General features: G+C 33.2%; 1 protein-coding gene across 2 annotated transcripts in view; it reads right to left on the reverse strand.

Annotated features, from left to right (window-relative positions):
* Positions 1-266: 266 nt before the first annotated feature.
* Positions 267-15,232, reverse strand: part of APPL1 (adaptor protein, phosphotyrosine interacting with PH domain and leucine zipper 1) — a 43,123-nt gene continuing 28,157 nt past the window's right edge. Inside the window, exons 12-22 of one of the 2 annotated variants that reach the window (XM_053599919.1) lie at positions 14,906-14,948; positions 13,280-13,336; positions 10,697-10,788; positions 10,090-10,272; positions 8,442-8,494; positions 7,361-7,535; positions 7,238-7,274; positions 6,513-6,659; positions 5,826-5,876; positions 5,412-5,501; positions 267-4,197 (exon numbers count right to left, since the gene is read on the reverse strand). In XM_053599919.1, coding sequence (XP_053455894.1) covers positions 4,051-4,197; positions 5,412-5,501; positions 5,826-5,876; positions 6,513-6,659; positions 7,238-7,274; positions 7,361-7,535; positions 8,442-8,494; positions 10,090-10,272; positions 10,697-10,788; positions 13,280-13,336; positions 14,906-14,948 — 1,075 coding nt within the window. In that variant the 3' untranslated portion in view covers positions 267-4,050. The remainder of the gene's footprint in view (positions 4,198-5,411; positions 5,502-5,825; positions 5,877-6,512; positions 6,660-7,237; positions 7,275-7,360; positions 7,536-8,441; positions 8,495-10,089; positions 10,273-10,696; positions 10,789-13,279; positions 13,337-14,905; positions 14,949-15,232) is intronic. The other variant, XM_053599920.1, reaches the window with a different exon arrangement.

The following is a 15,232-nucleotide window of genomic DNA, read 5'->3' on the forward strand; positions in this document are numbered from 1 at the left end:
ACAGGTGCAGCCCTAGAGAGTTCCATTCTAAAGAGAGCCACTCACAGCAAAAAAAAAAAAAGTCACCAGTGATGAATTCATTTGCTTCTATAACAAACTTTTCCCAATAAAGTGATAATTTTGTCCTCATTTTAGCTGTTGTAGAATTGTAATGGGATTAGATGTATAATTTAACAGATTAAGAAAAAGTCCAATCGTTTTACAATCATCTGAAATTACTTGGAGAAATACAACTCAGAGTATATTTCAAATATTTCATACAAAAAGACTGTACAAAAATCATGGACTTTATTATACATTTAAAAAATCTTCTAACAACAATTTCCTGAAGTCTTGTCAGCAAGACTTACTTTGACAAAATGAAAAAATAAGTTCCCCCCACATGTATACCATGATCACATAAAACTGAGTTCTTCAAATTCAATTCTAAAACAAAATGTTGCATGATTTTTAATTGTACATTGTATGATTAATAGTATCGGTGAAATAAGAATTAACCAATTCACTTACATTACAAAATCACCAAATATACAAAGCAATTTTGGACATTAGTTATAACTTAATCCCCAGTTCTCATATTAACTGAAGTAAATTACTTAATGAGTGCAGCCACAAGAGATTGGTTTAAAACTATAATATGGTTCCAGTTTCAAAACTTTATGCATTATTAATTAATGTAGAACAAAATTTCATGGATGAATAAACCAAACTTGCTAAAAATAAAATTAACAGCTTGCTTACTACAATTAGTGTGTTTATTTAAAATACATTCTGAATTCTAGGAAGTTGTTGTCAAAACAAATATTAATATTTTCATTTTATTAGGTGGCAGAAGGTTTTACAATATAGTAGCTCTTAGGGTCTTTCAGCATGTACATGTATATTAAGATTCAGATTTAATTTTATTTATTGATTTATTTATTTGGAGACAGTCTCACTTTGTCAACCTTCGTAAAGTGCTGTGGCGTCAAAGCTCACAGCAACCTCAAACTCCTGGGCTTAAGTGATTCTCTTGCCTCAGCCTCCCAAGTAGCTGGGACTACAGGTACCCACCACAATGCCTGGCTATTTTTTAGAGATGGGATCTTGCCCTTGCTCAGGCTGGTTTCGAACCCATGAGCTCAGGCAATCCACCAGCCTCGGCCTCCCAGAGTGCTAGGGTTATAGGTGTGAACACCATGCCCGACCCAAGATTCAGATTTTTAATACTGGTCAATTTTAAATACTAGTGGAGCCTAGATACAACTCAAAATTAAGCCAGATGCCTTTAATACATAAGATTTTATGGTACCTAGGATGCACATCTATTGTCCTTTTCCCAAGCATAAGGAAAACACATGTACCACCCCTACACTGTGGAGCCTGAAGACTCTTTGGAAATGAAACACAAAGTAATCATTGTAGATGTGGCAAAAACTAGCCTAGCTTTGGGGACTCTGTTCAAGGTAACAGTTTCAGTCTCTGACTAGCAAGTTTTCAAAAGTTTTTAAGGGAAAAATAATGGTTTTCCTAATGAAATGACTGACTTCATTACCATAGTTATAAAAGTACTATTCAATAGGTAGCAGAATTTATAGCAGAATTAAGTAAGCTTATTTCTTCTTTTTTAAAAACGCTTTTTGTTAATTTCTAAAAACCGTTAAGTGTAAATCTGAATTTGAGAAAAGATATCCCCAAATCTAACCCAATCACCACTGAAACATCCCAGAGCTAGAAGAAATTTCAAAGGAGGATAACAGTTAAGATCAGCTATAACATCAGGCAGAAAGCCATGGGCAGGTTTAATAACAGAAAAACCTTATTAAAGTTGATAATTAAATATCTACAGCAATGGAATAATTCATATAGTACAACAGCAATAGAACAGAAGTTGAATCACCTAAAATTGTTAAAAATCCACTCATGACTTCTATTTGGCGTTGGAATGCATTTTGATCTGACCTATAGACATGAGTGTGTTATTTTAGAAATTCCTGTGGAAACATGACTTAAAAGAACTACAGGTCTGTCCAGCATCCCTAAGTCTGCTAGTACCCTTAGCTTTAAGCCTAAACTTTGACCCAGAGTGCTAATGAAGGGCAGCACTTCCACTTCACTACCAGGCAAAGCACCAGTTAAAATGCCTCCTAATGATAACCACCTTCCTTATAGGGCAACAGATTTTATCTGAACTAAGTGAGGTGACAACTTGTATACACAAAAGACTTAGTGGAACAGAAAGCTTACTAATCTCAAAAAGGTCTTAAAAGCAGGACCTCCCATGACTAACTAGTGCTGAACAAAAGAAATTCCAACTTCAACAAAAGGAAGGCTTTTGTGAAAGCATTCCCTTTGGTAAGCACAAAATAAAGTAATCCATAAATTTATACTTTTTTTACTATATATTTTGGTAACATAAGGCATCAAAGAGTATTAAGTAATCATTATCTCCATTTGGCACATGGATTAAAAAGAATATCATGATCCTATATATAATTATCTATCCCATTCCTACAGAAAACAATGTACATACACAGTGTGAAACAGACGAATTATGTTTTGAGAACTAAAACAGAGCCACTTCTAATTCAGAACTAAGAAGAAAAAACCGTATGTCAAAGTTTCTCTTGTGAAATTAGTCTTAGTGGCTAACCTCTTGAAGATTTATAAATGTATGACTATGTAAAATACTTTACTAAATATATTTAACTTGTATATATGTATACTTTTTCATGTGAAACACATGAATGTAATTTCTATAAGCAATGTTAAAAATGCAATAAAAAAAGATATCAATCAAAATTTGACACACGAGATACAGCAGTATTATTTTAACCTTGGCACCAAGCTAAAATCCTTTCTTGGCTAATTTCTCCTGTACTGTACCAGGCATTCAGTTTCTTTTTAATCTTTCATGGAATTGGACCTGTTATTCATTTGAAGAGTTAAAAGTACTTAGAATAATTAGTGCAAATGACTCTATTCTCATACATTAGTTATTTGACTGCGAATATAAAGTGGTGATCCAGTACTTTATCAAAACATGGAATTATGAAAATACTAGGAATATCTGTCTGAAATTTAAAAGATTACATTTGCTAAACTAAACTCTGAGAATTTTTACTTTAAGCATGAAACATAACTGTTATAGAATTTCTTTTGAAATGTCACTTGATTTTCAATAAAAACTATTTCACATAATGCAGAAAATACAATGTGTCATCCTGTAACAATATCCTTACACATCAATCCTAATCTAAAATGTATTCGAACAACAAAAATCTCTTAATAAATTCAAAATCTTATTTTTAACCCTTACTGCTCTGCAGCAATAATTGAAGTCCCAACCTGAGAACTAAGAGTGTGATAATAAAATGCCAAAGCTGTTTCAATTTTGAACTGAAGACACTTAAGCTTCTTGCCTACTATCATCAGGTGTAATACATCAGAGAAATGAGAGCAAGCTAAGAAAGTGCCCTGAAATCAACAGTACCACCTGCCACAATTTGAAACCTTAAGTGTAAAATCGGTTCTGATTATTTTTATAAAAGTTCTATTGCACATTTAATATTGTTAAAATATCTGCAAACCTGTAGAATTCTCTGTATAAGGGGTTTTAAACTTAGTCAGCTGAATACTTCCTCACTGCCAGCAAAACATTCAATAAAAGAGAGAGACCATATCCATGAACATCTGAGCCTGAAGAAGAAATAATTTCCTATGATCACAGCCAATTACAATGCAAGATAAAAAGGTCACAGTTTGAAGAAAAAAATGCTTTAGCAAATAAATTCCTCAACAATCTACTGTGGAGATGAGCAGGTTTCCTTTAGACATACAGAGTTTAATGTTAATGTATAGTATGTTATGTTTAAGGGGGAAAAAAAACCAATGCAAACCTAAGTCATCGAGTTCAATCTTATTCTTTAAATGAAGCTAAAACAAGAAAATATAAAGCTTAGTCTCCTCCTTGATACTTCAACATAGTTGTTATCTTGTGCCATTTCACCACAGAAATTGTCACATTCCATGGGGGTTCGGGGGGATATCAATCGAAAAGCAAAGGTAAGTTTATGCTTCTGATTCTCTCTTCTTTCCTTCTTCTCCCAAATCACTCTCTTCTGACTGGCTACTGCTAAGGACAACAAACTGCCCCTCACTACTAGCTTGGTTTGGTCTACTGGAAGCAGCTATCAACCGGCTTTGTTCTTCCAAGTCCTAGGGGAAAAGACAAAAAGAAATTAAGTTAATTGTAAGCAGGCAAATGGAAAACTATGCAGTTAAAATACATACTTGAGAACCACTTCAAACCTTCTGCACAAATACATATTCATAATTTTGACAACTTGATGAAAACAAAGGCCACACTCAATCAATGTGACGCCAAAGTGAACTTTGGTGCCATTCCAGAAATCCTATAAAAGCCAATATTCAAACTAAAATCTCTGAAGTGTTTTTCTCATTTTCTATTTTTCTGGCTAACAACCAAATTCAGGCCATCATCATCTCTCACTGTATAATACAGCAAAAGCCTCATAAGGGATCACCACACTCCCCCTCCACTCCACCTTTCAGGACTCTGTCCCACCTGTCCAGTTCATCTTGCTAAACCAGCCGTCACCTTCCCTCAGTCTACTCTAGCCTCACTTCAGGGTCATCTTTGCCACTTCTCTCTTCTTTGTCCACCTATGCAATCCATTGCCAATTATTACTGAGCTGTTCTCAGTAAGATCCCACAGTTGTCTTCTCTTTTAATTTCCTACTGGCAATGCCACAACCTTTACTGGACTCTTAATAATCTCTTCATGGATCATCCACCTATCGAATGCATTCTCTAGGTTTTGCTCTGAAATTCATCTAGCAGAAAATTATCCTATTGGATGGTAATGATTTGACACTTCTGCAACATTAATATATGTATTTTTATTATCACATGTGAGTATATAATTTACATTCTATTTAAATAAAATTACATAATGTATTATAGAGGGTGTTCATAAAGTTCATGTACAATTTACTATATTAAAATTTTAAATTGCACAGGAACTTTATGTCCAGCCTGTATATAATACTGGGGAAAAAAAAATGTTTTTCTTCTAGAGGGCAAAATGGCTTAGCAATGGCAGTTAAATGTGCATAACCTCTCAAAAGAACAACTGTTCCAGAGACAGCCCTCACTGGTATATAAAAGTTCTGGTATGTTTGCTAAACAGTAACTCTCATATGACATGTCAATATAACTATAATGTTAACATCCTATCAGAAAACAGATGTAACCCTTTTCTGCTATGCTATGAATTATCTGGTTATGGAGTGGCTGAACAAGGAGAAATAGCCCTTCACTTGGAAATTCAAATCTGAAAATCACAGTGCTGAATTAAGTCTTCACAAACACCATATAAAGAGAAGACCCAGACATTAAGACTGCATACCTTTTCAATCTGTTTTTGTTTACTAAGTTCTTTCTGTTGCTTCTCTTTTACTCTCTCTATTTCTTTTTGTTTTTCTGACGCCCTACGATCCTAAAGAACAGATAAATAAAACTAATGAATTAAATATGAAATAACTTTAAAATTTAGACATTTAAATTTAGACATTAATACCTCTTTTGTTAATCTTTTCAATTTTTTTTCAATCTTTTTGGCATTTATGTATGAGAAAGCATACCAACAGTTTATATTCTATGGTAAACATTTATCCAAATTCTAAATGCTATATCAGCCATAGCATCCACTATTAACCTTGCTTAGCAAAATCATTTTATCTACTTGCCCATATGAAAGATCTTATATTATTACCCTACTTTAGTTAACGTTCTTAGAAAATCAAACATCTCAGATTCTTACCAGTTCCTCATGCAAAGCTATCTGTTTTGCCAATCCGACAGAATCACAAATCTAAAATGACAAAAAGCATGTTCTCAGGTGTTCTCACATCAAAGCAAAAAATTTTAAGTATTCAAAAATTTCACAACTAGTCAAAATAAGTTGCTTCAAACAAAAGCCGATTTAAGAATGCTCCAGCCCCCAAATCAAGCCTTTATATGTTTTCTTCAGAGTCTGTGAGCTCTCCTGGTTCTCACCCTCTTCGTGTACCCTACTTCTGGTTATCTCAGATTCATTACTGATACAGTAAGTCAGCAGTTGCTGATGCTGCTCTATGTTGAAAATATCTGAAAATGGATGATTGTGAGACTATATTCCATTCCCACAATAAGTTAATGAGGTTAAAAGATTGTACCAGCTATCAGTGGCCAGGAAGGTATGGGTCTGTAAAATCAGAATAGCCACCCCAGGAGCCTGGCTCTCTTCAGAGCAACATGCTTTGGTCAAGCAGTTCATTAGAACTAGGCAAAATTTGGGAGTCTTTCCTAGAAATCTCAATAAGAATTATGTAAGAATGTACGTGTATAATGTAATTAATAGTAATTTTATTTAATTAGTAAGAATTTAAGTTAAAAAAAGAATTTATTAAGTCATAGTAAGAATCACTTATGTATTTCATTAACAGAAACATCTTGAAAAGCCATGTACCTTTTCCCCTTCATTGTTTGACTCAAATATATAGCAGACTGATGACAGATTACTTTCATTTCTCCCTCCTGATGTCCGAAGAACAAATCCAAAAAGGCGTTTATTCTCCTGGTGTGTAGCATATAGAACTACACAGGGTAATGGAAACTGCCTCAAAAAACAACAGAAGCAAACATGAGAACTTTCAAACCATAACAGCAGCACTTATATATGACAAAGTCACATGCTAGATTCTAAAACTGTCATAAATATTAAAGCCAATTTTTTTAACAAACTAGTAATCTAAGAATAAACAATGTCATATTTGTTTACCAAGCAGAACAAGAGGGTATTAAATACTGAATTTGTTTAGTAGTCAGTATTAGTCAGTAACACATTTTAAAAAATCAAAGTCAATAACAAAATGCTCTTTTTAATAAATGACTAGAAACACACACAGCTATTTCAAAATAGATAACTTTAAAATACTCTCAATCGTGTTCACCTTTTAATTCCTATTATTGATTTCTTTGGTGTATATGATATATGCTTCCTGAGGGCTAAACACTAAATACCATGCAAAACTGTGTTAAGTTACATGGAATGTTCAATTATAATGATGGCTATAGATTTAACTATAATATTCTAAAGACCAATGATAGCTGATACTACCATACCTACAGGATCAGGATTATTATCATTGTAAAATGTGTATATGCACAAAGCTTAAATCATGTAGAACTCACCGTTAGCCTTGTAACTTGTGTCTGTGGATCAATTAATCTACAATAATTAGAAAACAAATTTTAATTAAACTAAAATTATGTAAATGTTTTTAAATGTTTTTTTAGGGAGAGGTTAATACTTACTTTAAACAGTCACAAGTGACTAATAAATGTGATTCTGTCATACGAAAGATGTTATGGATGGCCCGGGCTGCTAAGATTTGGCGCATTGTTTCATAAACAACATCTGGATGGTCATCTGATTTCACCTCCATAGAACCAAGGAACCGGACAATAAATAACTGATGAAGAATAGAATCTATAACAGAAAAACAAAAAAAAAGAAAACAAACAAAAAAAATAGAATCTATAAAATAAGGTATATTACGCATTTTTAAATCCCACATTTATTTTCCAGAAGATAAAATACACTACTTCCTTTTAGATTTTCTACTGAAAAAATTCAACTTAAAGGAGGTATTTAGAAATAACTCCTAACTACAATGTTCAAATTATAGGAAAATTAAGGTCTCAAATTCAAATAGCAAAAGGTAGTACTTCAACAATTGGCGGTTACGGGTAAAAAGAATTCCTTGCGCTATTCTTATTGCTTTTCTATAAGTTTGAAATTATGTTAAATAGATCATAGGAAAAAGAAAAAAAAAAGTTATGCACCAGTACAAGAAGTTAAACATCACCTGTTAGGAAAAGCTTAAAAGGTATCTTATACATTGAGAATCTTAAGGAGTCAAAAGTATGTTCTATAATTCTCTATAACTCTGCGAATAACATCTTAAATCAGATTAAGTTCCGTTGTTTCAAGCATACTATGAAAGAAAATTTTGAAAATAATACTAAAACTGAGCATAGTATCAGAGCAAATGTAAATGGCAAATTCTTCACACAGTTTACTACTGAAAAGTAGTTCTATGGCTCAGCGCCTATAGCTCAGTGGCTAGGACACCAGCCACATACACCGGAGATGGCAGGTTCAAATGCAACCCAGGCCTACCGAACAACAACAACTACTACCAAAAAATAGTTCAGCATTGTGGCAGGCACCTGTAGTCTCAGCTACTTGGGAAGCTGAGGTAAGAGAATCGCTTAAGCCCAAGAGTTTGAGGTTGCTGTGAGCTGTGATGCTATAGCATTGTACAGAGGGTGAAATAGATTCTGTTTCAAAAAAAAAGATAAGTAGTTCTAAAATACTGCAAATCTGTTTTACCTTCAGTTTCAGATTTTGTACTTCCTCCAGATTCTCCAAATGGATTTGTACGCCTGAAAAGTTGAGAAAAAAATATGAACAAAGGGTCAGTTACATCATGGAAGAAGTCTAATCACTGAAGCCAAGAGTCACAAAACTTTATATATACATTTTAGAAAGAAAAGCTCTAAAATGATCCATCCTGATAAGGAACATTACTGATAACCAAATTACTATGATGGTTTGTTTCTGCCTTCAGGTACTGAGTTAATAGGCTGCACCCAATGCTTCTACATTTTAGAAGTTTAGCCAACATCATAATAAACCATGTTGCAAAAGTTCTTGAATCCTCATAAGCTAGCACAGAGGAACATTGATTTAGCTCCAATCTTAGCTGGTTGAGACAAATGCCAGGGATCTCCTGATTGTAAAAACCTCCTTTTAAGTTCTCTAAGTACAGGTTGCTACTATGATGATTTGAACATTTTCTGGTTTTAAACCTGTATTTCTTAAGGTATAAGTAAGAATACAAGAAAAAAAGCAAACTGGAGACTGACACCACCTCCATCCTTAGTGTACATGGCTTGTGGCACACTCAGAGTATAGAAAAAAAGTACAATTCAAAGTAGGTTTCAGGCTCAGCATCTGTAGCTCAGTGGCGAGGGTGCCAGCCATGTACACAGGAGCTGGTGGGTTCAAAACCAGCCAAAACAACAATGACAACTACAACCAAAAAATAGCCAGGTGTTGTGGTGGGCACCTGTAGTCCCAGCTACTCGGGAGGCTGAGGCAAGAGAATCACTTAAGCCCAAGAGTTGGAGGTTGCTGTGAGCTGTGATGCCACTGCATTCTACCAAGGGTGACACAGTGAGACTCTGTCTCAAAAACAACAAACAAACAAAATCAAAGAAGGTTTCAGAAGAAAACAGAGGTAAGAGGTTCAAAAATAACACAGGCATTAAGATAACAGGAAATTGATCTCTTTTATATGTCTGACCTATTATATCAAACACTAAGTATATTTATGTAAATATAATAAAATGTAAATTACTTTTCCTGGGTCACAACCATGTATATCCCAAATTAACATATTATCAATTTACTAGATGTCCAACCTATTTAATAAATGATTTGCTTTAAGTCACGTTTCCTTCATCTACAGCCAAGGAAAAATTTTAACTGCTTTGACAAGAATATTCCTTACTATATAAATAAAAGTTGAATATTTTTATTTTTATTCAGTGATAATATTTTAGTTAAGTTCCTGAAGATTTCTTATTCTGGTATAATGTATAATATTTTCTAATAAACTTACAGCTTATATTATTATAAACTTATGTTTTATTTTAAATTAAGTTTAAAATATCGTAAGACAGAATTATCAACTTTGTACTGTCATTTTAAAAGCAAATATCCAAGAAATAGACATAATAAGAAATTCAGAATTAAATATTTTTGAAACTAAATTATCCTAACTCCTTTAATTGAGGCAAAGACTTACAGAAAAATCTGCATGATTGTTCCCTATTAAAGTTATGTTAGGTAATTAAACAAAGAAAGTATAACATAGTTGATGCACTTGATAAGTAAGAGATGACTCTCAAATATAGAAACGAAATCAAAAACTTTACAGACCAAGGAACAATGTCCTTGTGATGCCACCACCCACCTGCCTCCCTGGCCAGAGGCTTTTGCCTGGCCAGGCTGATCTTCACACACAGGAGAAATTATGTCAAACTGTATTGGGGTGTCTGGAGCAACAAGAGAATCTAAAGAGAGGGCAGCCAAATTTGTGGATTCAGATCCTAAGGATCCTGAACTGCTGGTTCGAGCCGTTGGTGGCCGAGATTGTCTTAAAAACAAAGGAAAACAAGAAGGCGTTGCATTTAGTTTTTTCTTTTGGAAATCAAAATACTTAACAAACCATGAAAAAAGAAAACAATATTATAAGTCAATGAAAAGTATAAAAAAATTTCAATGAAAACACTATCCCAAATCATAGTTACTTATTTAACAATAGACTTCTTTCTTTCCAATTATTAAACTCAAAAAGATAAATCACTTCAATCTCTAGATTTAGTTGGAAATGCTAGGGAAATCTGAAATAATTCTTTAGTACCCTTAGTGGTAAATTTACCATTTTGAAAATATATTTTCTCTATTGTTCAAGGAACTATTTGGTATTAATATAAGCAGTACTGCTAAAATCAGAGTGCTCACCAACACTTTAAATAGCCTGTATGATTCTTTAAATAGCTCCCAGTGCGGTAACTCACCCTGCTGGCCGCAGGCTCTCATGCCTCTGCTGGAAAGATGGGGAAGGAGTGACAGCTTCTAGAGCTGACTGATTTACTCGTGCAGCAGTTTCCTATTTTGATTATTTTTTTTAAAAAAGGACTAATATTAGTAAAGTAAGAAAACCAAAAGTTTTAATATAACTCTGAATTGTTAGAATGCTTTTGAGTTACACTTAAAATTCAAATTAGAGCTACTACAGTAGTTTCACATTCTCTTCTCTTAATGTTCAGGAATATAATTTAACTTCACAACATTATAAACTTAAGTTTCCTCTTGCTTCCTTTAGAAAAACATCTGATTAATTTCTACTAATATTATAAACTTAAGTTTCCTCTTGCTTCCTGTAGAAAAACATCTGATTAATTTCTACTAATATACATAATTATTCTATGGCTTTTTTCTTTAAATTTTTTAAAGAAAACAATGTTTTTACTTTACAATTTTTACTAGCTATTTTGATTAAGGTTTGTATTGCTAGAGCTCAGCACAGTGCCTGGCGCAGCAGACATTTGTTGAATAAAGAATTTTAGGAGAAGGAAATATTTACAGTATGAAAGTTAGTATAACTATGCTGGTAAAGTTTTCATAATTTTCGAGAATATATTTATGTTCGGAAATATCTACATATTTAATAATTTAAAAAGTTATCATGGATATTTGCAGACCAAAGTTTAAAAGTAAGAAAGCTTTCCGTTAGAAATATTTTAGACTTATTATTTATTTAAAACATTGGCTAATAAAAATGTCATTTAAATTAAGAGATCTGTTTTAACAATGTACATATAGTTAATACTGCTCCCTCTATTCACCTGAAAATCATTAAGATGATAAATTTATTTTTATCATAATTTTTAAAATGGCCTTTAAATTAGAAAAAATAATCACAAAACAGAAATGCAAAGCTGTATTGGTAAGTTAGCAAAAATACCAATATGATGTCACAAATTGACCAAAATTTCTATTTTAATTAATACAGATAAAATAATTCTGGATAACCTAAAAAATACTAACCAAAAAATGAAAGCTCTTATAACTGGCAGGAAAGGACTCTAAATATGAACTATTCAAATCCAAACATTGTATCCCCTATATATTTCCTAGGCAATAAAATAAATAATTCAATTTGCATTTTAATTTTATTTTTTGTTGCTTTTAAGTAACCTTACAAAAAGAAAAAGCTAGACTGGCAAGACCAAAATCCTTCTCTACAGTTTGTACTGATTTTCTAAGATTAAACTCATCATTCATTATAATAATATACCTACAGTTATAAATGTTCATATAGAATTATAACAACTCATCATTATAAAACTAACAAATTACTAATATTTTGGAGGTCCTGAGATTTTGTTTCTTTGGTTTAAAACTTCCTTCTAGGCACTGAAATTATTTTTCTCACAGGTTCCTCAAAGCCATTAAGATAAAAGCAGAACAGCTCTGCTTTTCCAAATTATTCTTCTCTTTCCTTGGGCTTAAAACTTGAATATCATCTTTTCCCTATTCATCTCTTTCATCCTTCACATTAATCAGTTGCTAACTAGTCTAATTGTCTTATTCACCATTATATCAACAGAAGTTTTGAGATTTAGAAGGGTGGAACCTGCCAAAGAAATTAACCCTCCCCGCTTCAGCTGAAATCATCAGCCCCTGCCCAGCCCTGGACGGTACCTGGATTCATAGCACAGAGAGGTCCACTAAGACTGCCAGAAGTCAGACAGCCCTTGTTGTAGGGCCAAGTCTTTTTCCAACTGCAGTGTGGGCCCACATGATTCCTTCCAGTATTCTCTGGACTTCTAGGTATTCCCTGAATGTTTGGACTGTGTCTATGGCTATATGGACACTGCAGGGTTCATCTGTTTTGATATACTAGCTCTCAAAATATCATTTGCAAAAGTGGGAGTTCAAGCTTCATCAGCCCAGGCATACTGAATCATAATATGCATTTTTATAAGATTCCCCAGGTAATCTATATATACATTTCAGTTTTATTATTCTCTATCAAGAACTTTTCACTCTAATTACATTACTCATTTCATAAATATACCATTTATGCACTTGTGCTTTTGTTTTTATTTTCTTATCTACGATGTCTCTTCTTTTCCTCAAAACTAAGACAAATCCTACCCAGCTCAGGTTTCCACTATCTCCACAGAGCTTCCTCTAAAGCTGATCTTAATATTCTCAAAACTTAAGCCACTACCATATGCTTTCAATTACATCCTGTTGTATCTGAAATGTTAATGTTTTAGTTTTACTTCTCCATACGGGTTGGCTCCTGTAAAGCACAGGCCATGGTTTATTTTTCTTCTGTATTTCCTTTCTCCACATGCTCAACAGAGTTAAACAGTTAATACCTAGTAAGTATTTGTTGATTAACTGATTTCAGTACCTTTTGAAATAATTTATTGTTCTAAGAACATCACTCATTACATACATGGCACATAAAGCTACCTATTCAAGGTCAAATTAAAAAATTACAGAACTTGAGATATTATGACAATTAATAAAACCATAAATTATTCAATTTTGCTTAGATCTAGATAATAAAATTAAAATATTACCTCTGGATTTTCACTTAAGTATATTTGTTTAGATATGTTATTTATTGTACAGATCCACTGCAAGAGAATAGAAAAATATAATTAACTTTTTCTACAAAGTTTCTCTTCTAAAGGTTAATGATGTTCAATATTCAATTGAAACAGAATTTTCATCAGAAGTAACACATAATCTTCCTTGTAAGGCATACAGTAGTTTTATTAATTATTAAACATAAGCATATATATGACAACATTCAGCAGATTTACCAGGCACAGTGGCTCATGCCTTTAATCCTAGCACTCTGGAGGCCAAAGCAAATGGATCACTTGAACTCAGGAGTTCAAGACAAGCCTGAGCAAGAGCAAGACCCCATCTCTACTAAAAATAGAAAAAAAAAAAAAACTAGCTGGGCATTGTGGTGGGCACTATAATCCCAATTACTTGGGAGGCTAAAACAAGAAGGATCGCTTGAATCCAGTGAGGTTGCTATGAGCTATGATGCCACAGCACTTCTACCCAGGGCAACAGAGTGAGGGTTGCCCAGGTTGCCCAGACTCTATCTTAAAAAAACAGATAAGTAAATAAAAATCCCAAATTTATTTCACACAAGGAAATAAAAAATACAGCAATCATATTAAACTACAATTTAATAGTATATATTTATCTTCTTATATCACTATGCCCCACCTCCATAATTTTCAGCAAATAAAAGACAGTCTGGACTTCGGTACTGTAATTAATACCAATGCAAAAAAAATTAAGAGATAAACATATTCCTGGTGAATATATTTTACATACTTCCCTTCTTTCAAGTTTATGAATAATTAGCATAGAAAACAATCTCTTCTGCGTATCTACTTTATTCTCAAGAATTCCAGCAACTAATGAACTTCACTAAACTAAACAAATATTTTGTTTGGTAAACATGCAGAGAACAGAGACATTTGTCTGTGTTCCTTAAAGACAAAAATCAAGTTTTAATATTATCTCTTTTCCAGAAGAAGTAATAAAGGTAGACGTCTACAGAATTTCCAACTTTGTCTCTTACCAACACAATTATAATACCAGATATACAGCCTCAAAATCAAGCTAAGGTATATTTTCATGGAAGAACATCTCTCAAGACAAAGTTTTTTAAGCATCAGTTCTTGCTAGTTCCTTACCTTCCATATTTGGTGTATTAGTAGTAAAAATGGAGCCAAAAATAAAAGACTCGTGAGAAAGAACAGAGACTCCCAAATTTTTGCTTTTCTGTCTTTCATGTCCCCAAAGTTTTAAGCTTTAGCTGCTTCCTGGCCTGCCACATCTGCTGTCACTATGTTCTAACTGCAGTGAACAGTGTCTCAAAGGGTTGGTGAGAGAGGGAATAAATTAAACTATTGCCTCATGATACTAACAGCCTGCCAAATGGCAACAGTCACAAGGTCATTTCTGAATTTGAGCTTTTAAGATAGCAGAGAGATGATCACTAAAATAAAATTCTGTGAGAAACTTAAGAATATCACTTCAGGACAATAGACTTTTACAAAAAAAGAAAGATTATTAATTAACTAGGATTTTCCAAAATTTCTATAATGAATACGAGTTTTGTCATCAGAAAAGTATTTTTAAATGTCACTGAAGAAGTTAACTAGATAAAACTTTACCTCCTCATGGTCTTTTTTACTCTCTGCTTGCAAAATTGAAGATCTGGAAAAAAAGAGAGGTTTGAGTCACAATTCTCTTTAAAAGTACTTTCAGCACGATCTGAGAGAACTTATTATCTTTAATGCCATAGGTATATATAAATCCAATCAGTATTAAAAAACAAAAACAAAAAACACAGCCAACAGTATCTTAGGAAAAGGAGACCACCAGAGGCATCAGGACCTAACAACTCCGGCTATCTATGCCAAACGTACCAAAGGAAACAGGTACCAGTCCTTGAAGATGGACTACAACAAAGGTACATTTCAACAACTAAGGCAATGGCA

Source organism: Nycticebus coucang, chromosome 8, assembly GCF_027406575.1.
Source record: "Nycticebus coucang isolate mNycCou1 chromosome 8, mNycCou1.pri, whole genome shotgun sequence".
NCBI lineage: Eukaryota > Metazoa > Chordata > Mammalia > Primates > Lorisidae > Nycticebus > Nycticebus coucang.